General features: G+C 44.0%; 1 protein-coding gene across 1 annotated transcript in view; it reads right to left on the reverse strand.

Annotated features, from left to right (window-relative positions):
- The window catches only part of ankrd10a (ankyrin repeat domain 10a), a 55,876-nt gene extending 37,030 nt beyond the window's left edge, over window positions 1–18,846 (reverse strand). The window contains exons 1-2 of the mRNA XM_060898752.1: window positions 18,503–18,846; window positions 9,633–9,785 (exon numbers count right to left, since the gene is read on the reverse strand). Coding sequence (XP_060754735.1) covers window positions 9,633–9,785; window positions 18,503–18,709 — 360 coding nt within the window. The 5' untranslated portion in view covers window positions 18,710–18,846. The remainder of the gene's footprint in view (window positions 1–9,632; window positions 9,786–18,502) is intronic.
- Window positions 18,847–26,905: the final 8,059 nt, after the last annotated feature.

Below are 26,905 nucleotides of genomic sequence, written 5' to 3' on the forward strand. Positions count from 1 at the left end.
CTCGTGCATTTTTTTGGAAGAGAACTTTAGAGTGTATGAAGTTAAAACTTAGTGATTTATTTTATATATATGAGTATAATTAAAAACAATGTTACATAAGGGTAGTATCTCACTGGGCTGCGACAGCCCACGACTAGTTGGAGACAATAATTGCGATAAAATTTTCACGTGGAATCACACTGAATCGATATTCGCATATTTTACCGCAATTGTTGTGTCTCCAACTAGTCGCAGGCTGTCGCAGCCCGGCTTTCCCTCGGCAGGCAGGGAAGTAGAGGAAACCTCACGGAAACCGACTTGAGAAGGGTTCACGACGGCTTTGCGACACCAGCGACGCATTTGCGGCTATTTTGAGAGAAATTCTGTCGCACAAATTTTTTGAACATGTTCAAAATTTCAGCGACGAAGGAGCGACACTTTGCGACTCATGCGAGGAAATTGAGAAGCCCCGCGAATGTTTCAAGACACTTTTGAAACTCTCTCGCGAATGACGTTCGCAATTTGTCACAAGCTGTCGCAGCCCAGTGAGATACTGGCTTAAGCCTAGGTCACAACCGGCCGTACGTGCTCCCACGGCCGGTCTACGTGCAAAAAAACGCAAGAAACGCACGGAGGGCGCGCGTATGACATGCTGATTTTCGAGCCGTAGACTGGCCGCAGACCGGCCGCAGAGGTTCTTTGTCATGTCAAACAAACTCTACGGGTGCTTACGTTTTTTTCAGGTTGCAAGACAAACTTACGGCCAACGTGCGTCTTTCTCCACGAACAAAAAAAAAAAAAAAAAAACCGCAGCGATTTGGGAAACGCCAAAAATCGCACGGCCAAAAAATCGTACATCCGGCTGTGACCTAGGCTTTAATGCGCGTTTTGTTATTTTGCTTGAAATCTTTCATTCTCAAGTTTCATATTCTCCAGTTTGGGTCTATATTGTTAGCATAAGAGCCAAAGTGTAAAATTCATTAAAAAATTTAAGAAAACTGATGCATTTTTTTTTAATAGTGAATAAAAGTTCTGTTGGTGAGCAGCTTTCATGTTATGCGTTACATCGGAATTTACCTCAAATTTCCAAATACTAAAATCGCTTTAAAAAAAACAAAACAAAACCTTGGTTGTATTCCTATGACTTTTGGTGCAGAAGTAGTTTTCCCTTCTAGTAACCTGTGTGAGCAGTACCGATTTTATTGCCCTCTTCGTTGTTACATATTTTAACAATATATACATGGGATACATCTTGTACCCCTGGATCCTGGTCTTTTATATCAGTCGCAGGGACACCAGGTTCATCTTTTCCTTGACAGTTATGTTTGACTTTCAATAACCCCAAAAGCATGTACAAGAGATAATACAAGAAGGAGGCACTGCAGGTCTGTAACAAAACGACCTCCCATCAGTCAGTCAGTACAGCTTAAATGAATCAAGCTGTTCTGGGAGGAGCTGGATCAAATATTTTGAGGGTGACGTCCAATGTTAAACCTGCTAAACAGCATCTTTTAATGTGCATACGGTTTTATTGTTTAAGTCTCATCACAAAATTATTTACATGTGTGGGATTGTCTTCCTTAAAATGCTCCTGGTCAGGCTTTAATATTAAGGTCAAGCAAACTGACAAAATACTTATTTAAAAACTTTTTTTTTTGTACATTCCTGTTAAAGGTCCTTACGGTACAATTAGTATCCCTTCTTTTATATTTTCATCTGATGTGCTTACATATTTTAAGTCAAAAAGTTTTATACCTGAAAAGCATCATTTGCCATGTCTGCTGATGTCACCGGCTTGACTGTAGTAATGGTTTTGAACTTAGAAGGGGAATATTCAGAGGTGGACAGTAACGAAGTACAGTGGGGCAAAAAAGTATCTAGTCAGCCACCAATTGTGCAAGTTCTCCCACTTAAAAAGGTGAGAGAGGCCTGTAATTTTCATCATAGGTACACTTCAACTATGAGAGACAGAATGGGGGGAAAGAATTCAGGAAATCACATTGTAGGATTTTTAATGAATTAATTGGTAAATTCCTCGGTAAAATAAGTATTTGGTCACCTACAAACAAGCAAGATTTCTGGCTCTCACAGACCTGTAACTTCTTCTTTAAGAGGCTCCTCTGTCCTCCACTCGTTACCTGTATTAATGGCACCTGTTTGAACTCGTTATCAGTATAAAAGACACCTGTCCACAACCTCAAACAGTCACACTCCAAACTCCACTATGGCCAAGACCAAAGAGCTGTCAAAGGACACCAGAAACAAAATTGTAGACCTGCACCAGGCTGGGAAGACTGAATCAGCAATAGGTAAACAGCTTGGTGTGAAGAAATCAACTGTGGGAGCAATTATTAGAAAATGGAAGACATACAAGATCACTGATAATCTCCCTCGATCTGGGGCTCCACGCAAGATCTCACCCCGTGGGGTCAAAATGATCACAAGAACGGTGAGCAAAAATCCCAGAACCACACGGGGGGACCTAGCGAATGACCTGCAGAGAGCTGGGACCAAAGTAACAAAGGCTACCATCAGTAACACATTACGCCGCCAGGGACTCAAATCCTGCAGTGCCAGACGTGTCCCCCTGCTTAAGCCAGTACATGTCCAGGTCCGTCTGAAGTTTGCTAGAGAGCATTTGGATGATCCAGAAGAGGATTGGGAGAATGTCATATGGTCAGATGAAACCAAAATAGAACTTTTTGGTAAAAACTCAACTTGTCGTGTTTGGAGGAGAAAGAATGCTGAGTTGCATCCAAAGAACACCATACCTACTGTGAAGCATGGGGGTGGAAACATCATGCTTTGGGGCTGTTTTTCTGCAAAGGGACCAGGACGACTGATCCGTGTAAAGGAAAGAATGAATGGGGCCATGTATCGTGAGATTTTGAGTGAAAACCTCCTTCCATCAGCAAGGGCATTGAAGATGAAACATAGCTGGGTCTTTCAGCATGACAATGATCCCAAACACACCGCCCGGGCAACGAAGGAGTGGCTTCATAAGAAGCATTTCAAGGTCCTGGAGTGGCCTAGCCAGTCTCCAGATCTCAACCCCATAGAAAATCTTTGGAGGGAGTTGAAAGTCTGTGTTGCCCAGCGACAGCCCCAAAACATCACTGCTCTAGAGGAGATCTGCATGGAGGAATGGGCCAAAATACCAGCAACAGTGTGTGAAAACCTTGTGAAGACTTACAGAAAACGTTTGACCTCTGTCATTGCCAACAAAGGGTATATAACAAAGTACTGAGATGAACTTTTGTTACTGACCAAATACTTATTTTCCACCATAATTTGCAAATAAATTCTTTAAAAATCAGACAATGTGATTTTCTGGATTTTTTTTCTCATTCTGTCGCTCATAGTTGAAGTGTACCTATGATGAAAATTACAGGCCTCTCTCATCTTTTTAAGTGGGAGAACTTGCACAATTGGTGATTGACTAAATACTTTTTTGCCCCACTGTACATTTACTTGAGTACTGTACTTAAGTACACTTTTTGAGTATCTGTACTTTACTTGAGTATTTTTTTTTTTTGGAAACTTATGACTAACTTCGCTACATTTGAAAAGCAAATATCGTACTTTTCACTCCACTACATTTCTGTCAAGGTCCTCGTTACTATGAAGCGGCTTTGAAAGTGGATGTTTTTTTTCTCTTTTCTAAAACGTGATTGTTTTTTTCCCAGGTGACACTGAGACAGCCGATCAGTAATCACTAGGGTCACGTCATGTCCATAGACTGGATAAAATCAAGTTCAGTGATTTCTCAGCAGCATTATTTAACACGATCAGTTGATGGCAGAATGGAAGGAGGCGGTTCTTCTGGGGAATGCACGCACTCATGGCTTTACCTGGAACCCATGTTTCAGTTTTCTGAAAGGATTAAAGATTCGTTTTGTTTTAAATGTTTGCTTTGTTTGCCTAAAACAGAGCATGTCACAGCCTACAAAAACTTGCCGTCCAACCTGCAGAAGCATATTGAGGTATATAAATATGTTTTATTCCAAGAGAAAGATTGCAATGAAGTTGTCTGTGCTTTTACAGCTAGCGATAACGCTGCAATAGCTATGCAGTCTGGTTAGTCAAATGACTTTCTATGGATTTACCCGCCAAGCTGCCATCGCCTTGTCCACGGCTAACGTTTACACATAGCTAGTTAACTTGGACACTGTTAGTTAGCGTGTAAAAATGGAGTTACGCTAACATGAATAACGTTAACTTATCTGAAGTCCTTTCAGAAATATGTTTTAGCATAATCTTGCCAAATAAACAAAATGTAGAGATCTTTCTTTTCTAGTAGCATTAGCTACCCAACATGATTTTAAGTTTAAAAAGAGTTTGCTAGCATGTCAGGTGGTGCTTTACTGACTAGCTAGCTTAACGTTAAACCACCATGATTCCACAGACAGATTGATATGTGCATGAATACAGAGATGCGTTGACAGAAAATGTACTTTTAATACTTAAGTATTTTTAAAAGCAAGTACTTCAGTACTTTACAACTTTCACTTGTATCGGAGTAACATTTGACCAGTGGGATCTGTACTTTGACTTAAGTAACAAAGTTGGGTACTTTGCCTACCTCTGGGAATATTACATGGCAAACACAGACAGGCCGAGTGACACAAACAGTGAAACGTCCCGGCATGCTTATAGGAAGCATAAGGACTCTTGGAATGCTGCATAACCAATCAAATTAGTGGACCGTAACTAACTGTTGTATAAACATGAGCTAGCATTCGTTTTTTGCAACTATCCTTTAGCATTTTATTTTCCATGCATGACTCCAGGTGGATGTCTCCTAAAGTTTCATCAAGCGGTCAGCCAAAATCAGGTCAGGATGATCCTGCACAAGAGGATTTGCACTTAATAAATCAAGGAGGAGTATGGAGGAGAGTGGACAGGTATTTGGGTGGCTGAAAGGTCACTGGATTTAGCATAGCAAGGTCAGTGTTACCAAAAAAAAAAAACCCTATAGTCATACAACTACATTTGACGTAAACTCAAACAAAATTAGGCTCAGAAGTGTCTCATGGTTCATACCATCTCATCTCATCTCATTATCTGTAGCCGCTTTATCCTGTTCTACAGGGTCGCAGGCAAGCTGGAGCCTATCCCAGCTGACTACGGGCGAAAGGCGGGGTACACCCTGGACAAGTCGCCAGGTCATCACAGGGCTGACACATAGACACAGACAACCATTCACACTCACATTCACACCTACGGTCAATTTAGAGTCACCAGTTAACCTAACCTGCATGTCTTTGGACTGTGGGGTAAACCGGAGCACCCGGAGGAAACCCACGTGGACACGGGGAGAACATGCAAACTCCGCACAGAAAGGCCCTCGCCGGCCACGGGGCTCGAACCCAGACCTTCTTGCTGTGAGGCGACAGCGCTAACCACTACACCACCGCGCCACCCATTTATTTAAGATTTCATAAGAAATTATTTCTGTTGCTTTCCTTTATAATTAAATTTTTTTTACAGAAAACAATATTATTAATAAGTTTACATTCACAAAAAAAAACCCATACCTCCAACTATAATGGTCAATACTGGCCACCATTATTAAAATCACTTATATGATAAAGCACTTACTCGGCATATCAGGTGGAAATTCAAATTCAATCCAAAATGCTTGAAATGATCTCACTGAATTCAGAGTTGAATGCTAAACGTTATACTTTTTACAGAATTGAAAGATGTTTAATCCGTTCTTGAGATATTACAAATCAAAGATTGAAAAAAACACCTTAATTTTCAGAAAACGGCTATAATATTATGTACGAGGATCACATGGTCCACAATGGGTTTCATTAACGAAGGAGATCAATTTTTTTTCTTAATAACTTTTCTATTTATTTATTCTTTTATATTTTCTATATAGATGGTTGTATACTGAATACAAAGTTTTAAAAAATTAGAAAAAACCAATTATGCAAATTAGTATTGACTATGCTAATTAGGTAACACGTTAAATCGGTACACTCTTCTTCAAAGTTTCACCAAATGGCTTTATTTGTGCAATATAAAGCTGATCTTAACTCACATTTATGCATCACAAAGGAGAAATCAATGTTAATTATAAAATATACATACATAAGAATTGAACGTCATTCATATCTACCATTCTCTATCAACATAAAAAAAAGAATATTTCTAATACCCTCTTTGTGCTCTGTAGGCCTTTGTATTTCTAAGTAGGGCCTACTAGTGTTTATATGAAAGAATATAAATTATTTCGATTAACATTCACAGTTTTCAAGGCTAATTTAGAAAAAAAAAAAAAGTGAGCCGCATCCAAAAACAACTCCAATTAACTGAAGTGAAATTGACACTCGCGTTTCTGACTTCCGTGTTTTTTTAAAACTATCATTCCGACCACTAAGCTCTCAATATTTTTCATCAAAACAACTATAGTTATATTCTAAAATAGTTAGCTATTTACATGAATCACAGGGTTTCCCATACAAAGACCACTGTGTGGTGCAGCGCCACACAATGGATTCCTATCGCCACACAATCAGACTCGCGATTTTGGGGGGAAAAAAAAAAATTTCCGTTGCGTATCATTCCATTCATTCATAGTGCTCTTTCTTCTAGTTCACGCGCGCGCGTACACACCCACACAGAGAGAGAGAGAGAGAGAGAGAGAGAGAGAGAGAGAGAGAGACGGAGAGGCGTGTACACAGGCCTGCCGTTGCGCATATACCCGGACTGCAAGTAGGCCTGTTAGGCTAATTAAAAATAACGCAGCCTTCCCAATTCGCCTTCCGACCCCTTATTTTAAAAGGTAGCCTACGTCGTGCTCGTGATGAGCTTTATCATAGCCTTCTTGGCTTACAGGAAATGGACATCCCTGAGTCAGGCTATAAACCAATTTTGATGCATACAGTAGCAGCTTGACGCGAGGAACTGGCCTTATTGCATTATCCCGTTTATCCCGCTTCAGCATTCATGCAAGTTATTAATAATGGCTTGACATTCACAATAAATAAGGATTTCCCACTAGCCTAAATAAAATGTTATACTTGCGGGGATGCCTAGTTGATGCTATCTGAAGCATAAAATCTGAATATTTTAAGAAACATCTTTATTAGCTTTATTGGCGAAGTAGAATTGCGAGCGGGATTTCTCAGCTATGAATAGGGTAAGCACATAGAAATTCAGTATTCCTTTGTATATTTTTTTGATGTAATGGAAATTTTTAATGCTTTAATGATGAAGAAAATGTACTTTTTTATCCATAGATTAAAACAGACCTCAGGAATAGGCTCCAAGGGGAACACCTGGCAGCCTGCTTACGAATCTCCATAAATGGTCCCGAACCCAATGACTTCCCTTACGACAGGGCACTTGAGTTTTTTTTCAGGAATCCACGCAGAATTAAATGTTCTGATAGGGCATGCAGACTTTGCACCAATTAGGGTAATGCTTTTTCATTATTGTTAGTTGCCTTGGTGTTACCTTAAGTGGTTTCTTACATCTAATTATGATATTTTATTTTATTATTATTTTGTTGTTACATTATACTATTTATTTCATTTTAGTATTGGTTGAGGTAAGTGCTGAGTTCAAGATTTAAAATAAAAACCTCCAGCTTGTTTTTTGGGGTGGCACGGTGGTGTCGTGGTTAGCGCTGTCGCCTCACAGCAAGAAGGTCTGGGTTCAAGCCCCGTGGCCGGCGAGGGCCTTTCTGTGCGGAGTTTGCATGTTCTCCCCGTGTCCACGTGGGTTTCCTCCGGGTGCTCCGGTTTCCCCCACAGTCCAAAGACATGCAGGTTAGGTTAACTGGTGACTCTAAATTGACCGTAGGTGTGAATGTGAGTGTGAATGGTTGTCTGTGTCTATTGCCGCTTTTCCACTACAAACGCGGCTGAGTCGGGCTGAGCCGTGCCGTGCTGAGTCGGGCTGAGCGGGGCTGTTGGAGTTGCATTTCGACTACAACCGCGCTGAACCGTGCTGGCTGGAAGTGGGTGGACACATTGGGTGGAGTTAGCGAAAGTGGGTGGACGTCACGTGATGTCGTTAAGCAGCGCAAACAGTGACATCAGTGAGCTTTTAAGCGGTAGTCTCACGACCCGAATAGTAAACAATAAACATGGAGGACGTTAGTGTTGCTGGTCTTGGTGCTGTGGCTTGTTGTCACCGACAACGCGGACAGATACTGGCAAGAGCGTATAGATGATGCGAGGCGCATAAGGCTTCAGAAATTCTCGTAATTCGTAATTATTCTCCTTCCGGGTTTACGGTGTTTACAGATCCCAGCGCGCTCGCAGGGCGTGTGTGGGCATGTGAGGACACTCCTCCTCACCAATCAGTGCACAGGGGAGTGTCTGCTCACGCCCCCAACCTCACTCGGCACGGCTTGGCTCGCTTCAGCCCCACTCCAAAACGGTGCGAGTTTTAGGGGCTAAGCAGGGCTGAAACGAGCTGAGTCGTGCTGGTTTTTGGTAGTCGAAACGCGAGCCGTGTTGGGCTGAAGTGAGCTGAAGCGAGCTGAAGTGAGCTGAAAAAGGGTAGTGGAAAAGGGCCATATGTGTCAGCCCTGTGATGACCTGGCGACTTGTCCAGGGTGTACCCCGCCTTTCACCCGTAGTCAGCTGGGACAGGCTCCAGCTTGCCTGCGACCCTGTAGAACAGGATAAAGCGGCTATAGATAACGAGATGAGCTGAGCTTGTTTTTTGCAATTTATTCCTTGAATGTCAACTAAAGAATGATTGAAAGACTGCCACCAAAAAGGCAAAAAACTAAGGTAAAAACTAAGCTTTAACTTCAATTTTGGTGAGTAATTTTCATAAATTTAAAAGACAGGTTTTCCACCAACATCAAGCCCAGCAAACTAATGGCCTGCCCTGTAATGTAAAGTTGGGTCGAGGAATGAAACCAGGCAGGGTTCTGGTAAAAATTGTTTTAGCTGTCTTCTCTTAAAGAACTTCAAAGAATTTAGATTGAACTGAATAATCTCAAATGCTTCTTGTAGCTTTAAAATAGTCCCAGCAGGTGACTCTGAAGAAAAATACTGTGTGTTTGAACACCGCCCGCTGTAAACACTTTGCATACACCCCAATGACCGACTCCACCGACCGCCACGACACCACCGCGCACGATTCCCTCATCAGCACAGTGGAGCACCACAAATTGCTACCTGGTCTGTGGGAAACACTGAATCAGTTTGATTAAAAAAAAAAAGTAGGTAAAGCTATGAAAACTCACTTCAAAGTCTCCCATGAATCATAACGTCAAAACTAGCTGACGGAAAATTTTGCTGAATCCTTCATTAGAAACCGTGAGAGCGAGAGAACATCCCTATAAAAGTTATTTAATTGATATCCACGAATAATCCAGTGGGAAACCGATCAGAAGAGAGAGAGAGAGAGAGAGAGCCTGATCGCTTTCCCGTGACTCAAAAAGCACTGACAGTTTCCCGACATTACGCAAGCGGAGTGTAATCTGTTGTACCGACTTCAACCTGCCGTTACTCCCAAAGTACTGAACAGATCTTAACGAAATAAATTTCTTTGGAAAGCACAGATAAGCTTTTTAAATGATAGTATTCATGATAGAAAATATTTGGAAACCTAGATGAGCATCTGCATGCACAATTTTCACACCACGGCCAGCGAGCATCTGATATGCCTACACTTACCTGTCTGTTGATATCAGCACCGGCCTGCAAGAGCCATACCAGACACTCTGGGTGTCCTCCGAATGCAGCGATATGTGCCGGAGTCTGAGAAAAGCGCGTTGTCACAGCGTTCACCTCACAGCCCACCTGTACCAACCTCAACACACACTCCAGCTGTAGTGGAGAGGAAAGAGATGGACAATTAGTGATATTGTTTTCAGGGTTAGATCTTAATGTTTTTCTGCACTAGCCAGCCGGGCTAGTGGCTTGCAAATTGCACTAGCCCGCAGAGTGTTGCACTAGCCGGCTATTTTAAGCCCAATTCCTGTGACAATTGAAAGAATTTTAAATACTAAACAATGAACAAGTTGAAACAACAGAAGCTCCCAATTCAGTGTAACAAAACCAGTACTTTATTCAATCCATTATGGTTCTCATATGTGACTTTGTGTTTCAAACCATAATTGTCACTTTGAAGTATAAAAGAGGTAGTCATTGCTTACAGTTAAGTAGACTAGTACATGTAGTAATCTCGCAAAATGGACTAGAACTGAAATCATTCAGTTGCCTTAGACTGGAAAAAAAACATAGCAAATTCTTATAGAAATGGACTAGAACTGAAATCATAAACTTATCTTGGACTAGAAAAGAACATGACTAATTCTTGTACAAGTAAACATTCCATACAAAAAATATTCATTAATTGTGCACATACATGTAGCAATACTGTCAGGGTAACAAACATAAATGAGATCTAATGGCAACACAGGAAGATACAAGTACATGATGGCAGTCAACTGAGAGTTACAAGTAAAATTAATTTCTGTTTGTTAAGTACAAACCACAACACTTGAAGAAATATCACAATTATTTTCCCTTTAAGGGTGGGATTATTCACTAAGTGAAAGTAAGTCACCAGTTCATTTTGTGTTCATTTCAGTTCATTTTGCAGATTTTGCGTGATTCAAGATGGCCACACCCATGTCAAGTTATTGCACTAGCCAACACGGGCTAGTAGCAGAGATTTTGCACTAGCCCGTGGCTATCTGCACTATCTGCGGGCTAGTGTTAAGATCTAACCCTGGTTTTGCAGCAAAAATCTCATCTCATTATCTCTAGCCGCTTTATCCTGTTCTACAGGGTCGCAGGCAAGCTGGAGCCTATCCCAGCTGACTACGGGCGAAAGGCGGGGTACACCCTGGACAAGTCGCCAGGTCATCACAGGGCTGACACACAGACACAGACAACCATTCACACTCACATTCACACCTACAAGGATGAGAATGGGACATTTAAAAAAACTCTGAAATGTCTGCCAACTTTCCCACACACACATACACACACATACATACATACATACACATATATATATATATATATATATATATATATTATATATATGAATGTTTTCAAGGGCGGCACGGTGGTGTAGTGGTTAGCGCTGTCGCCTCACAGCAAGAAGGTCCGGGTTCGAGCCCCGGGGCCGGCGAGGGCCTTTCTGTGTGGAGTTTGCATGTTCTCCCCGTGTCCACGTGGGTTTCCTCCGGGTGCTCCGGTTTCCCCCACAGTCCAAAGACATGCAGGTTAGGTTAACTGGTGACTCTAAATTGACCGTAGGTGTGAATGTGAGTGTGAATGGTTGTCTGTGTCTATGTGTCAGCCCTGTGATGACCTGGCGACTTGTCCAGGGTGTACCCCGCCTTTCGCCCGTAGTCAGCTGGGATAGGCTCCAGCTTGCCTGTGACCCTGTAGAAGGATAAAGCGCCTAAAGATAATGAGATGAGATGTTTTCAAATTCAGTGATGGTTTAAAACGTTTATAAACTTACTTTTATAACATTTAATAATCCCTAGTACTTATTAATCACTAATTCATAAGTACTAATGATTAATAATCAATAATAATTACTATTACTACTAATTATTATTAGTGGTTGTTAATATTATTCTTATTATTATATTAACAACACTGTTGTAGACGATAAGTAATAAAACTAAAAAACTTTTTGTACAAATTATTTATATTGTACTATATTTAGAATTATTGTATTTTCTGGAGTTCTTTTTAATTGAGTTTTGAAATAAAGGTTGTTTATATATTTATATTAAACTTGGTACAATAAACAAATGTTAATTATGTAAAAAAAATGATGCTAATCATTATTATTATTTCCTATAAGCCCCATTTTCCACCTGACTTTTGTGCGCATGCGCGAACCCCCCTGCGTTTCACTCCGGAGCGCTTGACCTCTAACACACACGCGTGCCTCGTGTCGGTGAAAAACCAGTTTCCCAGTCCGCCGTGTCCCCAGCGCTGTGTTATCGTCTTTAAACACATTTGTGCGATCCAGCGCTTTATCGCAAACGAGTCTTCTCCTTATTTTGGGGGTATCTGTCATCCCCCAACCACTTGTCGTTAAACAGACATCTTCCCATAATTATCAACACTTTCTAGCGCCCGCATAAGCTACCTGCGCATCTCTCACTCTTCACAACCACCGCACCACACTGCCTCCAGTAGCCTCCTAACATTAATTCTTTATCCACGGAACGCACAGAACCAATGCTGCCCCCAAAAGGTGCGCGGGTCACTTTTAAAATTACAGTTAAAACAATACCCAAACCGGATGGAGACATTTCACTCGTTCGGTCCAATATTAAATTTAATACCTCCCTTTCGAAAATTCCAGTCATTCCAAACAATTTAAGACGTTTTTAGGCCTTGAAAACCGAAAGTTGTATTTAAGACTTTTTAAGGACCTGCGGGAACCCTGGCCTCGCCTTGCGCTGACCCCTACCCCCCGAAATTTTCTCAACGGATTTACATGTTTCACAAAAATGACATTTTCAGCGGGAAAAACTCGGAATTCCGCGGATCCGCGGAAAATTCTCATCCCTGCACCTACTGTCAATTTAGAGTCACCAGTTAACCTAACCTGCATGTCTTTGGACTGTGGGGGAAACCGGAGCACCCGGAGGAAACCCACGCGGACACGGGGAGAACATGCAAACTCCACACAGAAAGGCCCTCGCCGGCCACGGGGCTCGAACCCGGACCTTCTTGCTGTGAGGCGACAGCGCTAACCACTACACCACCGTGCCGCCCTCGTTTTGCAGCAAAAATGACAATCAAAACCTACATTTCAAGCCATATATGGGGGGGGGGACGACATGGGTGGACATATCACTAGCCAAGAACAAGAAGATTGTTACTATTTGTTGTCTATAATGTCACCATTCGCTGTTTTTTTTTTTAATGAATATTTACAGCAGTCACGTGGGCTCAGTAGGTTAGCAGTCACTAGTGTTTTTAATGATCTTGCTCAACAACCAGAAAGAGAAAACTTTAATAACTGACTTTTACAAAACAAACGTTTTGTATTCATATATAAAACAAAACATGCTTCATATTGACGCAACAGACATCAATGCCGTAATTATAAGGTTTGCTCCGAATCTCACCACCTGTTGCACTACACACATCAGCTCTTTCCAGTCGGATTAATTACAGTGCATGGACAACAGTAACCCGAGTACAATAAAGTGCAGCATGAAGATATCATATAACTCTCCTGCTAGCACAAGTCAGTCATATCATTTATCTGTATTAATGGACCTACAGAGAACAGCAGTAGCACCATGATAATATTACACACATAGCTACAGTATCCATCCATCAATCATCTGTAGCCACTTATCCTGTTCTACAGGGTCACAGGCAAGCTGGAGCCCATCCCAGCTGACTACGGGCGAAAGGCGGGGTACACCCTGGACAAGTCGCCAGGTCATCACAGGGCTGACACATATGCCGCTTTTCCACTACCAACGCGGCTGAGTTGGGCTGAGCCGTGCCGTGCTGAGTTGGGCTGAGTCGAGCTGAGTGGGGCTGTTGGAGTTGCATTTCGACTACAACCGCGCTGAACCGTGCTGGCTGGAAGTGGGTGGACACATTGGGTGGAGTTAGCGAAAGTGGGTGGACGTCAGGTGATGTCATTAGGCGGCGCAAACAGTGACATCAGTGACCTTTTAAGCGGTAGTCTCACAACCCGGAGAGTAAACAATAAACATGGAGGACATGGAGTCGTTAGTGTTGCTGGTCTTGGTGCTGTGGCTTGTTGTCGCCGACAACGCCAACAGATACTGGCAAGAGCGTATAGATGAGGCGAGGCGCATAAGGCTTCATAATTCTCGTAATTCTCCTTCTTCCGGGTTTATGGTGTTTACAGATCCCAGCGTGCTCGCGGTGCGTGTGTGGGCATGTGAGGACACTCCTCCTCACCAATCAGTGCACAGGGGAGTGTCTCCTCACGCCCCTAGCCCCACTCGGCTCGGTTTGGCTCGCTTCAGCCCTACTCCAAAACCGTGCGAGTTTTGGGGGCTGAGCAGGGCTGAAGCAAGCGGAGTCGTGCTGTTCTGAGATAGTTGAAACGCGAGCCGTGTCGGGCTGAAGTGAGCTGAAGTGAGCTGTAAAAGGGTAGTGGAAAAGGGCCAATAGACACAGACAACCATTCACACCTACGGTCAATTTAGAGTCACCAGTTAACCTAACCTGCATGTCTTTGGACTGTGGGGGAAACCAGAGCACCCAGAGGAAACCCACGCAGACACAGGGAGAACATGCAAACTCCACACAGAAAGGCCCTCGCCGAGTGCTGGGCTTGAACCCAGGACCTTCTTGCTGTGAGGCGGCAGTGCTAACCACTACACCACCGTGTCGCCACATAGCTACATTATGATGCTGCAAAAAAGATCCGTTGGTTGTCTGAAAGTGCACTGCTTTCAGTATATAGTCAACTAAAGGATTTTACCTTTTTTCTTCCAAACCAAATGATATACCCTAGAGAGGTAACACACTTTGGTGTTTGTAGAAACCTGGGGACCATCCTGGACTTGGTGCAGATTGTCAGGAAACAGATAATTGCCGTAAATCTACTGTGAGGTAAAGTAATAAAAAAGGCCTTAATATTTACCTCCACCAAGGAGGTTATGTTTTTGGTGCATTTAGTTTGTCTGTTTTCCTGTCTGTCTGCCAGCAGGATTGGGCAAAACCTACTGACCGGATTTCCATGGCAACTGGTGTAGCACGGGCCACGGAAGAACACATTAAATACTGGACCATATCCAAGTCATGAATTGCTAGCGTTACAAGATATGGCATTTAGCCTTGACGTAAATCTGCACTCAACAATGTCATACAATCTAGTAGATGACGGTGAAGTTCAAAACAGACGATGGAGGAAAACAATGACTCCATATCACAGTCCACATTCACAAGTCTCACTAGAACACAGGTGTGAGATTAGTGACTTGATATTGTTTTACAAGATTCAGTCTGGCACTACACTACTACAAGTTTTTCAGCTTACTAATTCCTGCTACATCTTGCTATTCCACCCGGAATTTTGATGCTGCTAACTATCGTCTTCTTTCCAGTCATAAACAGAACTACTTTCAGGAATCCTATTTCCCAAGAACTGTTAAACTATGGAACAGCCTTTCTTCAAATATTAAGAATGCAACCAGTCTAATGCCGCTTTTCCACTACCAACGCAGCTGAGTTGGGCTGAGTCGAGCTGAGTGGGGCTGTTGGAGTTGCATTTCGACTACAACCGCGCTGAACTGTGTTGGCTGGAAGTGGGTGGACACATTGGGTGGAGTTAGCGAAAGTGGGTGGACGCCACGTGATGTCGTTAGGCGGCGCAAACAGTGACATCAGTGATCTTTTAAGCGGTAGTCTCATGACCCAGATAGTAAGCAATAAACATGGAGGACATGGAGTCGTTAGTGTTGCTGGTCTTGGTGCTGTGGCTTGTTGTCACCGACAACGCCAACAGATACTGGCAAGAGCATATAGATGAGACAAGGCGCATAAGGCTTCATAATTCTCGTAATTCCTCTTCTTCTGGGTTTACGGTGTTTACAGATCCCAGCGTGCTCGCGGGGCGTGTGTGGGCATGTGAGGACACTCCTCCTCACCAATCAGTGCACAGGGAAGTGTCTCCTCACGCCCCTAGCCTCACTCAGCTCGGTTTGGCTCGCTTCAGCCCCACTCCAAAACCATGCGAGTTTTGGGTGCTGAGTAAGGCTGAAGCGAGCTGAGTCGTGCTGCTCTGAGGTAGTCGAAACGCGAGCCGTGTCGGGCTGAAGTGAGCTGAAAAAGGGTAGTGGAAAAGGGCCATAACTGTATTTAAGAGTCGACTTCATATTTTATACTTTGAAAACCTACCTACGTATCGGCCACCATAGTCAGTTATCTATTTTATTAATAATAGGACATTAGGAACTTTTTTTTCGCTTTTAAATCATTGTATACATAATTTGTTTATATATTATTTTCATAGTTTATCAGCAACAATATTTTTACATTTTTGTATTTGTGTAAGGGAAAACTGTCAATTGGGACTATCCGTCCTGTAATTTTCGCCTGTCAATCAGCTTTGTCTGGATTTATGACAAACTCTATTAAACTAAAACTAAACTAAATCCTCTAGGATACACGTGTAAACACAGAATTCTAATAGTTTTGGAAATATATCCAGACATATAAAGTGGTTGCAGATCATAGAAGAGTCGACTGTTGCTCTTGGCGGAGGTCTGCGCTCTCCGAGTGCCGTTCTAGTTAGATTTGTTTCTTGGCCCTGATCCTCAGCAGCTGTTTAGCCATTTTAACACTGCAAGTCACTGTGACTCACTGCTCATATTCTGACTTTCAAGGCTTGGCTCTCATCCACAAACACAAACTTCCCAACATCCAAGCCACTTTGCTTTAGATAAACACGCACTCTTCTAAACTCTTCTGTTTTGCCATGATATAGTCCTCCAAAACAGAAGAGTTTAGAAGAAAGTGTGTGCCTCTGACTGGAAGAATGTGAGGAGAGTGGTGAGGACAGCAGAGAAAATCATTGGGACTTCTCTTCCCTCCATTCAGGACATTGCACCAAGGTGCTGCACGTCTCGAGCCAGAAACATCATCAGTGACCCCTCACACCCTCATTATGGTCTGTTCTTTCCTCTGGCCTCTGGAAAGAAGTTCCGTAGCATTCGGTGCAGAACCACCAGGTCCTGTAACAGCTTTTTCCCCCTCACGTCATCAGACTGCCAAATCCAAACTTCTATTTATAACTTGAACATTTCCTAATTCCACAGGTCACTTTATACTATTTTTGCTGCTGCATAATTTAATTCACTTCATATTTAATTCCATGCTCAGCCACTTATTACATAGTGAATGACAATAAAGGTTGTCTAAGTAAATGAGTTTTCTCCGCAGGGTGGCTGGGCTCTCCCTTATGGTGATGATACACGGGGCAACTTTTTGGGCAATGTTGCCGAGCAATGTTGCTGGGCAATTGCGTTTTGACTCTTTTCTATTGAGATTGGGCAACATTGTTTCTTTCTGAATGGTTTTGATAATCTCTGGCAACTTTTTGAGATAAGCCAATCAGAACGCGAGTACCGAGTCATGTGACCTCCGGTGAGGTTCGGATCAGAAATTTCAAACAAATATGGCGGCCGCTCAGTGTCAGTGGAGTGAAGAGATGGAGAGACTCCTCATCTGTTTTTACGCCGGTAAGTTGTTATTTTAATATTCTATATGGAGGAATTTACATCACCAAAGCTCTAAAAAACAACAGACAGCTTGATTAAATGGTCACAGCAAAAATTAAGACATCGATTTTTTTTAGCTAACTGTAAACCGCCATTGCTAACTGTTGTTGCCCATTGTTAGTTGCCCTGTGTCTCACCTAGTTGCCCGTTGCCAGCAACATTGCTCGGCAACATTGCCCAAAAAGTTGCCCCGTGTATCATCACCATTAGAGACAGGGCGAGAAGCTTGGTCATTCGGGACAGACTCGGAGTCGAACCGCTGCTCCTCTGCATCAAAAGGAGTCAGTTGAGGTGGTTCAGGCACCTTGTTAGGATGCCCCCAGACGCCTCCCAAGGGAGGTTTTCTGGGCATGCTGCACCGGGAGGAGACCCCGGGGCAGACCCAGGACACGCTGGAGAGATTACATCTCTCGGCTGGCCTGGGAACACCTCGGTATTCACCCGGTGTGGAGGTGGCTGGGGAGAAGGAAGCCTGGGTTGCTCTGCTTAAGCTGCTACCCCCGCGATCCGGATCCGCGGTAGAAGATGGATAGATGGTTGTCTAACACTACACCAGACATATTGATGGAAGAAACAAGCTTAAATTCTTCCTGGGATCAAGAAACATTTATATTTTCAGCTTATTGCCATCGCGAGCAAAAATATCCGTGTACTCTACACTAAGTTGAGATTTATTGCTTTTATGTCAGATGGAATCTTAACCCAAGTCCCATTTAATACCACTATTTTCACTGGCCTCTGTTCAGGGGGTTTCTGTGGAAACTTCTATGAGGGATGAGGCTAAAAATAGCTACCAGTCAAACGACCAGTTTGTTTGTTTGTTTGTTTTAAGTTGGGGAGAGCTGTATGGTACAGCTAGAAAAATTAGCCCGTCTACTAAGTAGACACTAATTTTTGTATTTTCGTATCTAAGGTGTACTAGTTTGTTTTAATGAATGACAGAATCCCAAAAACACCTCGGTTCCCGGAAGCCATGTTTTACGACAGCAGTTTCACAGCAGTTTTGGCGGGTCGTGTTTTATTGGCTCTCGATCAACCAATCAGTGACGTGCTTTCCTCTGCGACACACCCCTCACTGTTTGGATATGAAAAATTAAATACGTTAAAAGACGGAAAGCAGTTAGGTTTCTCTTACTCAAATCTACGGTTGCCTGGCAACAAGCAAGCGCGCGACCACTACTATACTATACGTCACCAACCGGAAACTCTATACTTCTCTAAACATGTTTTTTTAGACATGTATGACTCAGTCAGTCAGGCACACGAGGGTAGTGTAAGATGTACCTTTCCGAAGTGTGCTGCCCAGTGAATGGGAGTCCAGCCGTAGAAGGAGTCTTCCGCCTGCAGCTGCGCTCGGTCACCGGGGCGCTGCAGGAGCAGCAGCAGCGAGCTGAGCGCGCGCACGTCTCCGTCCCTGCAGGCGCGGTGCAACGGGAAGCGCGTGCTCAGCACCTCGTCGTTAGAAAACCCCAACTCGATGCCCACCGACATGCTTCCGTGACGAATAACGCTTTCCTAACGGGAATAAAATAATATTATAGCTCTGTATTTTCCCGAGCAGGTCGGCGAGGCGCGTGCGCTGCTCAGACAACAAAAGACAAGAGCACAACTTAACCCGGGTGAGACAGAAATCCAGGAGCGGATTTCACTCTGTGGACTGCAGGAGAGCTGAAAACCAGGCAAGGATCTCAATCTTTCGGAACTGGATTTAACCCATCTCATTCTCTCTAGCCGCTTTATCCTGTTCTACAGGGTCGCAGGCAAGCTGGAGCCTATCCCAGCTGACTACGGGCGAAAGGCGGGGTACACCCTGGACAAGTCGCCAGGTCATCACAGGGCTGACACATATGGCCCTTTTCCACTACCCTTTTTCAACTCACTTCAGCCCGACACGGCTCGCGTTTCGACTACCTCAGAGCAGCACGACTCAGCTCGCTTCATACTCAGCACCCAAAACTCGCACGGTTTTGGAGTGGGGCTGAAGCAAGCCAAACCGAGCCGAGTGGGGCTAGGGGCGTGAGCAGACACTCCCCTGTGCACTGATTGGTGAGGAGGAGTGTCCTCACATGCCCACACACGCCCCGCAAGCACGCTGGGATCTGTAAACACCGTAAACCCGGAAGAAGAAGAATTACGAGAATTTCTGAAGCCTTATGCGCCTCGTCTCATCTATACGCTCTTGCCAGTATCTGTTGGCGTTGTCGGTGACAACAAGCCACAGCACCAAGACCAGCAACACTAACGACTCCATGTCCTCCATGTTTATTGTTTATTATCCGGGTCGTGAGACTACCGCTTAAAAGATCACTGATGTCACTGTTTGCGCCGCCTAACGACATCACGTGACGTCCACCCACTTTCGCTAACTCCACCCAATGTGTCCACCCACTTCCAGCCAGCACGGTTCAGCACGGTTGTAGTCGAAATGCAACTCCAACAGCCCCACTCAGCTCGACTCAGCCCAACTCGGCCACGTTGGTAGTGGAAAAGCGGCAATAGACACAGACACACGGTCAATTTAGAGTCACAGAAAGGCCCTCGCCGGCCACGGGGCTCGAACCCGTACCTTCTTGCTGTGAGGCGACAGCGCTAAACACTACACCACCGTGCCACCTGGATTTAACCCATCCATCCATTATCTGTAGCCGCTTATCTTGTCCTACAGGGTCGTTGGAGCCTATCCCAGCTGACTATGGGCGAGAAGCGGGGTACACCCTGGACAAGCCGCCAGGTCATCGCAGGGCTGAGACAGACAATCATTCACACTCACCTTCACATCTACGGTCAATTTAGAGCCTCCAATTAGCCTAACCTGCATGCCTTTGGACTGTAGAGGAAACTGGAGCACACGCGGACAACTCCACACAGAAAGGCTCGAACCCAGGACCTTCTTGCTGTGAGGCGACAGTGCTAACCACTACACCACCATGCCACCCCTGGATTTAACCAAACTACATGTTATCTGTAGCCGCTTATCCTGTCCTACAGGGTCGCAGGCAAGCTGGAGCCTATCCCAGCTGACTACGGGCGAAAGGCGGGGTACACCCTGGACAAGTCGCCAGGTCATCACAGGGCTGACCCATAGACAACCAATCACACCTATGGTCAATTTAGAGCCACCAATTATCCTAACCTGTATGCCTTTGGACTGTGGGGGAAACCGGAGCACCCGGAGGAAACCCACGCGGACACAGGGAGAACATGCAAACTCCACACAGAAAGGCCCTCGTCAGCCGCTGGGCTCAAACCCAGGACCTTCTTGCTGTGAGGCGACAGTGCTAACCACTACACCACCGTGCCGCCCCTGGATTTAACCAAACTACATATTATCTGTAGCCGCTTATCCTGTCCTACAGGGTCACGGGCAAGCTGGAGCTGCCCGGACTAGTCAGTCCCAGCTGACTATGGGCGAGAGGCAGGGTACACCCTGGCAGGTTATCGCAGGGTTGACACATAGACACTAACAACCATTCACACTCACGGTCAATTTAGAGCCACCAATTAGCCTAACCTGCCTGTCTTTGGAGGAAACTGGAGCACACGCGGACAACACGCAAACTCTACACGAAAAGGCCACCGCGGGCCTCGAACCCAGGACTTTCTTGCTGTGAGGCAACAGCACTAACCACTACACCACCGTGCTGCCCCATAAGAGAACATAGATGACTTATTTCTCAAAATTTTTCAGTCAGTCAATTAATTTACTCATACATATGTACAGCCTCAAAAAAAATAAAAAAAACCCAACTCTTCAAGCTTCAATAATTATTAAAGGTAGACTGCCTTTCAGATTTTTCAGGTTGAGGTCATAAAAAGAATTTTCCCTGACACCTAATTATTTTTGTTTAGTGGACCGAACGCTACTGAATTCGAATAACAGACTTCCAATTTTATTCGTTTTTTAAAAATTCACCGCTATTATTTCTTGCTTCTCTGTAACGCAATACAAGATGCATGGCGTGGTGGGCTTTCCTCATTCGCACAAGGCATTGTGGGATACAAATTTAAAACGGGAAAGGAAAACAGAGGACGCGAATGAAACGTGGAAGACCGACTACAGTAATGGAAAGTGAGAAGAAAAGACATTATGTTGCGAAACTAATAAATATCAGCAGTCAGTGAGCATCTCGGTGTGATCCGCTGTTCATTTAGTGACAGAATGATGTAACTGTCAGTGCACGGTCAAAGGTAAACCTGTAGATGGCAGTAAAATCCAAGAGAAGAAGAAGAAGGTAAACCTGTGCATGCACACACCAGACTTCCCCGTCTGCTTGACTGCGCGAAGCGAGCGATTTCATGCACATTAATTGCTAGGGAATCCCATCAAATTAAATAACTTCCCATCCACGGAATGGCCTGGGTTCATTATTTTTTTATACTTATTACAGAAATAAACTTGGCCGGCATGGTGGTGTAGTGGTTAGCGCTGTTGCCTCACAGCAAGAAGGCCCGGGTTCGAGCCAGGGGCGCAGATATGTTTTTTGAACTGGGGGGGACAAAGCTGCCAGCAAACCAACCCCACCCCCAACATGTGTTGTGTGAGGAATATACTAGTGCCTAGTGCACTACTACTACCCTCCTGTGGATCACTTACAGCAGGGGTCTTCAATCCTATCCACAAAGGGCCGGTGTAGCTGCAGGCTTTCATTACAGCCAAATTGGAGGCTCACTTGATTGTTGACTGGAGACGAGGGTGAAATGATTAAACAAGTGAAATCAGGTGTAGCTCCTGCTTGGTTGGAATGAAAGCCTGCAGCCACACTGGCCCTTTGTGGATAGGATTGAAGACCCCTGACTTACAGTATTTCACCTCCCTCACTGCCATCACCAGGAACTACCTGCAGGCCAGGACAATGATAACATTTTAACATAGCCTATGGAAATCCAAAGTTTACACATTATCATCACGCACAGAAATTGCAAAACTAGTTTTAAAACCGCTAAGTTCCAACTGTTAAACATGGCGAGAGGCTAGGCTACGTGTGTGTGTGTAAAGTGTAAACCAGTGCATCCTGACTTTCTAACTATGCCTGTGTGTTGCGTGAGCGGCAGTCAGTCAACAACTCTTCGCAAAGTTTCCTTATGAAACATTATGCTCGCTGAAATTATGGCAGGGAACGCCAGATTAAACATTAAAACTGCCTTCTGAGCACTGTATCTACAGGCTACCACCGAAAGAAGGAGGCTACCAGAAAGCCATCTCTACTCCGTACGATTTTACTTTCACTACGACATTACTTTGAACAGACTATCAAAAAATTGCAAGGTGATATGATAAAGTAAGGCACAGTTTACTTACAGTCGTTGTTTTTTGAAAAAACAATGCAATCGTTTTCTGCCTTTTCGGTTTGGTACCCTTCATCATGCCGTGTTGGGGTCCTGAACTAGGAGCTGTCCCCGATATGCCTGTCAAACTTCTTGTGGGTAACCATAGCAACCAAGCTCGAGCTCGCAACCTGTGCAGTCTGTGCAGCTCAACCAACCGAATATCAGTCTTTGTTTTGTTTTATGTGAGTTGTTGCAACTATGTATGTACTGCTGTGCACCTCAATAAACCGAATGGTAATTAGTCTTTTGATTTTTCCGTGAGGTTTGCCTTATGCAAAGAAAGACAGCATAGACGTTTTTTCCTCCCTATAAGTGGGGGGACCGAACGAGGTGAATTTAAATCTGGGTGGGACGAATCCCACCCGTCCCACCCTCTATCTGCGCCTGTGGTTTGAGCCCCGTGGCCGGCGAGGGCCTTTCTGTGCGGAGTTAGCATGTTCTCCCTGTGTCCGCGTGGGTTTCCTCCGGGTGCTCCGGTTTCCCCCACAGTCCAAAGACGTGCAGGTTAGGTTAACTGGTGACTCTAAATTGACCGTAGGTGTGAATGTGAGTGTGAATGGTTGTCTGTGTCTATGTGTCAGCCCTGTGATGACCTGGTGACTTGTCCAGGGTGTACCCTGCCTTCCGCCCGTAGTCAGCTGGGATAGGCTCCAGCTTGCCTTGACCCTGTAGAACAGGATAAAGTGGCTACAGATAATGAGATGAGAAATAAACTTATATCACAATGACCAAATTTCAGAGGGAACTAAATTTCACCGGTTTTATGAAATCAAAAGGCCGTCTACTTTTAAAGGTGTTGACTGCAAAGTTGAATTCTGGGCAAAATGTTCTATTTCTATTGCCGTTGGAGTTTCGAGATGTTTCGCTGCTGCACACACCGTGTATCCTATGTGTAAATGTTTTGCCGAGATAAAAAGCGTCCCGCGTTTATTCCAGAGATTGCTGAAGCAAGTGAGCAGCAATATCATGTGACCACCGTGGGGCGTGTTTGACCTACTTTTATCCAAAACAAGTCGGCATGGGCAAACATGGTGGGCTCCACTCTCCCGCCTGCTAAAAGCCAGCGGAGAAGAAAAAGAAAGCCTGCCTAGTGAGTGCGACTGCAAGATAGAGCAAGGCTAGATGATGTCATTTTTCTGGACAGATAATTAAATCATTCTAGCTAGCCCTTAGCTATCTCAGCCATAGAATACATGTGCTCGAATGCACGATAGCGAGTATGGAGTTACACACTTAATGTTTTGAGCTTATAGAGAAAGAAATGATAACACAAAAGCAGTAACAGAGAAAAGATATATTCATCTTTTATTTCGCAGATCTATTTGCGAACGTCAACCACAAATTACACATCTGCGACTCAAAGCTCTCCAAGGTCATTGCAGAGTCACAGTGTTTTCTGCACGTCTCCATCTTGGTGTGACGCAGTTTCACAGTTATGCTAATTAGTAAACGCTCTTTGCATTCTGGTTTTTCCAGCTCAAACCATCATGACATCAGTGGGTGCGTCATTAGTTTGGAGAGGAAGCAGAGCACAGCATTGGAGAATGCAACAGAAAAGGATACATCTTCAGAAAAAATGGAACAAAAACTTACAATAAGAGAAAAAAGCATGCAGTTAATCAGTGTTCGCTGCCATCTTGCTGCTACTATTTACTTCCAATTGTGCAACGCCCTCCATTCATGACAAATCCTTGATTACAACGTTTCTGCTCAAAACTGGTGAAAATGTGGGCCAGTTCGCTAGCTGGCACCAGTGTTCAAAGAATTCTGAATATCACCGGTTCAATAACCTGTTGCCTGTTGGTCAAAAAGGAGTATTAGTGCTACGGTGGGATCAGACTACACAAATTCAGCTCGATTTTGACACAATTTTGTCCTGGCTGACAAATTTCCAGCATCAAGCCTGAATATAAATGTTGGGAATGACAAAGTCAACAAGAATTGACACATAGCATGTCAGATTTTTTTTTGCATTTTCTTACCTAGTTTGACAAGCCCTGTGACGTGTGCCTTGATGTTCCTTCTGTAGCTATGATTGACATTTTCTTGACCCTCCTTCCCAATGACACGCAAGGTAATGAATGATGATTGGTCCCATTGGTGGCGCTAGAGATTTTCTTTTGCTGGTGCCATGGGGTTGCTTGACTTTTCAGTGAGGTGTTCTGAAATTTAGGGTTTCCCATTTATGTGCCTGTCATCACAGTTGCATGACCTCCACCAAGGAGGTTATGCTTTCGGTTTGTTTGGTGTATCTCAAATGCTATCGGATGTTGTCTAAGTCAGTCAAGCATTTAAACACAACATCATTCTGACTTCTTGTTTCAGGTGGAAATACATACAGTCAACATACAGAATCAAATCACAGCTAAGCTTCATGGTGATTTTGAGAGTTCTTCAACTGGCCCTCTGGGAGAAGCCTTAAAGGTTCTAGTAATGCCGAGATAAAGCTTCATTCAGGGTTGAAGCTTTCCAGCCAACTGTGAAAAATGGCTTAAGGCTTCAAATATCCAAGTAGTGGCATATAGTAGTCAAGAAAATATAGACCTGTGTACAATGTGAAACTATTTTACATGAAATTAAAGTGTGTATAAAATTTGGACTAGCAAAGGTCAAAAAGAAATGGATGATGTAGGCCATGTCAAATAAAGATATTCTTGAAATTATGTCATTATGCCATTGACTCTGAAGACTAACGCTCAAGTAAATCACATCACTGAGTAGCCTGAAATTGCAAAAAAAGGAATTCAGTGTTAAGGACATTAATGTAATGTTTGATCCATCCTGATGCCCTATGTTTGGTCGGAGTCTCATCACATCGCTCCTGTGGAGGACGGCCCCATATGGACAGTTGAAAGTCAGACCTGGAGGACGCTCTGGACACTTACAGTAATGCTTTTATGGCTGAGGACTACAGTTGACCTGCTAACTTTAGGACTGCAGTCATGAACAGTTTTGCACTCAAGTTTCCATCAATGAAGAGTTTATAACATCAACGAAACTGACTTCATGTTAAAACTGTTAATGTTATAGTCATGTTGTCTGTTGTTGCCCAAATGAGGATGGGTTCCCTTTTGAGTCTGATTCCTCTTGAGGTTTCTTCCTCATGTCGTCTGAGGGAGTTTTTCCTTGCCACCGTCGCCACAGGCTTGCTCATTGGGGATAGATTAGGGACAAAATTAGCTCATGTTTAAAGTCATTCAAATTCTGTAAAGCTGTTTTGCGACAATGTTTATTGTTAAAAGCGCTATACAAATAAACTTGACTTGACTATTAGTTGAAGTGAATGAAATGTATGAAAACATGAATAAATGTATACATGTATAAACATGAATACAGTTGTAATCCATGGGAAATTGCTGTAGTATCACAGGAGTAAAACATTTTGTTACAGCATGAGGTGTTAGGAGTAACTCTGCTTTGCGTCAGACCATATCACACCACCTTGTTGTGGATTATTTTCCGATAACTTCACACCCCAAAGTGTGTTATTTCTTATGTACAGTATATACAGACAGGTAATGAAAGAAAGAAAGAAAGAAAGAAAGAAAAACCCTGAGTAAACAGGGAAGACATGGCCTAATGGTGAGAGAAGCAGCTTTGGGACCAAAAAGTTGCCGGTTTGATTCCCTGGACCAGCAAGAATGAGCAAGGTACCGAAGCAAGGTACCGAATCCCCAGCTGCTCTGGGTAAGTTGTACATGGCTCTGGTTAAGAGTGTCTGCTAAATACCCATATCCATCCATTATCTGTAGCTTCTTATCCTGTACAGGGTCACAGGCAAGCTGGAGCCTATCCCAGCTGACTATGGGCGAGAGACGGAGTACATCCTGGACAAGTCACTAGGTCATTGCAGGGCTGACACATAGACACAAACAACCGCTCACATTCACACCTACGGTCAATTTAGAGCCACCAATTAGCCTAACCTGCCTGTCTTTGGACATACACGGGGAGAACATGCAAACTCCACCCAGAAAGGCTCCTGTCGAACCCAGAAACTTCTTGCTGTGAGGCAACAATGCTAACCACTACAGAATCCGTCCATTATCCGTAGCCGCTTATCCTGTTCTACAAGGTCGCGGGCAAGCTGGAGCCTATCCCAACTGACTATGGGTGAAAGGCGGGGTACACCCTGGACAAGTCGCCAGGTCATTGCAGGGCTGACACTTAGCCCATGTTTACATTAGACCGTATCAGCGGATCATCAGATTAACGTTTTTAAACGTGCACACAGCAACACCAATACACGATTTGCGTGCACACAGCAACACCAATACACGGATACGCTCGGCTCCGCAGGCATCCTGCGCTCCAAATCACTCCGCCCTGAACAGCGAGTGCCCTCTGGAGGGTGCGCAC

This window comes from Neoarius graeffei, chromosome 18 (assembly GCF_027579695.1).
Source record: "Neoarius graeffei isolate fNeoGra1 chromosome 18, fNeoGra1.pri, whole genome shotgun sequence".
NCBI lineage: Eukaryota > Metazoa > Chordata > Actinopteri > Siluriformes > Ariidae > Neoarius > Neoarius graeffei.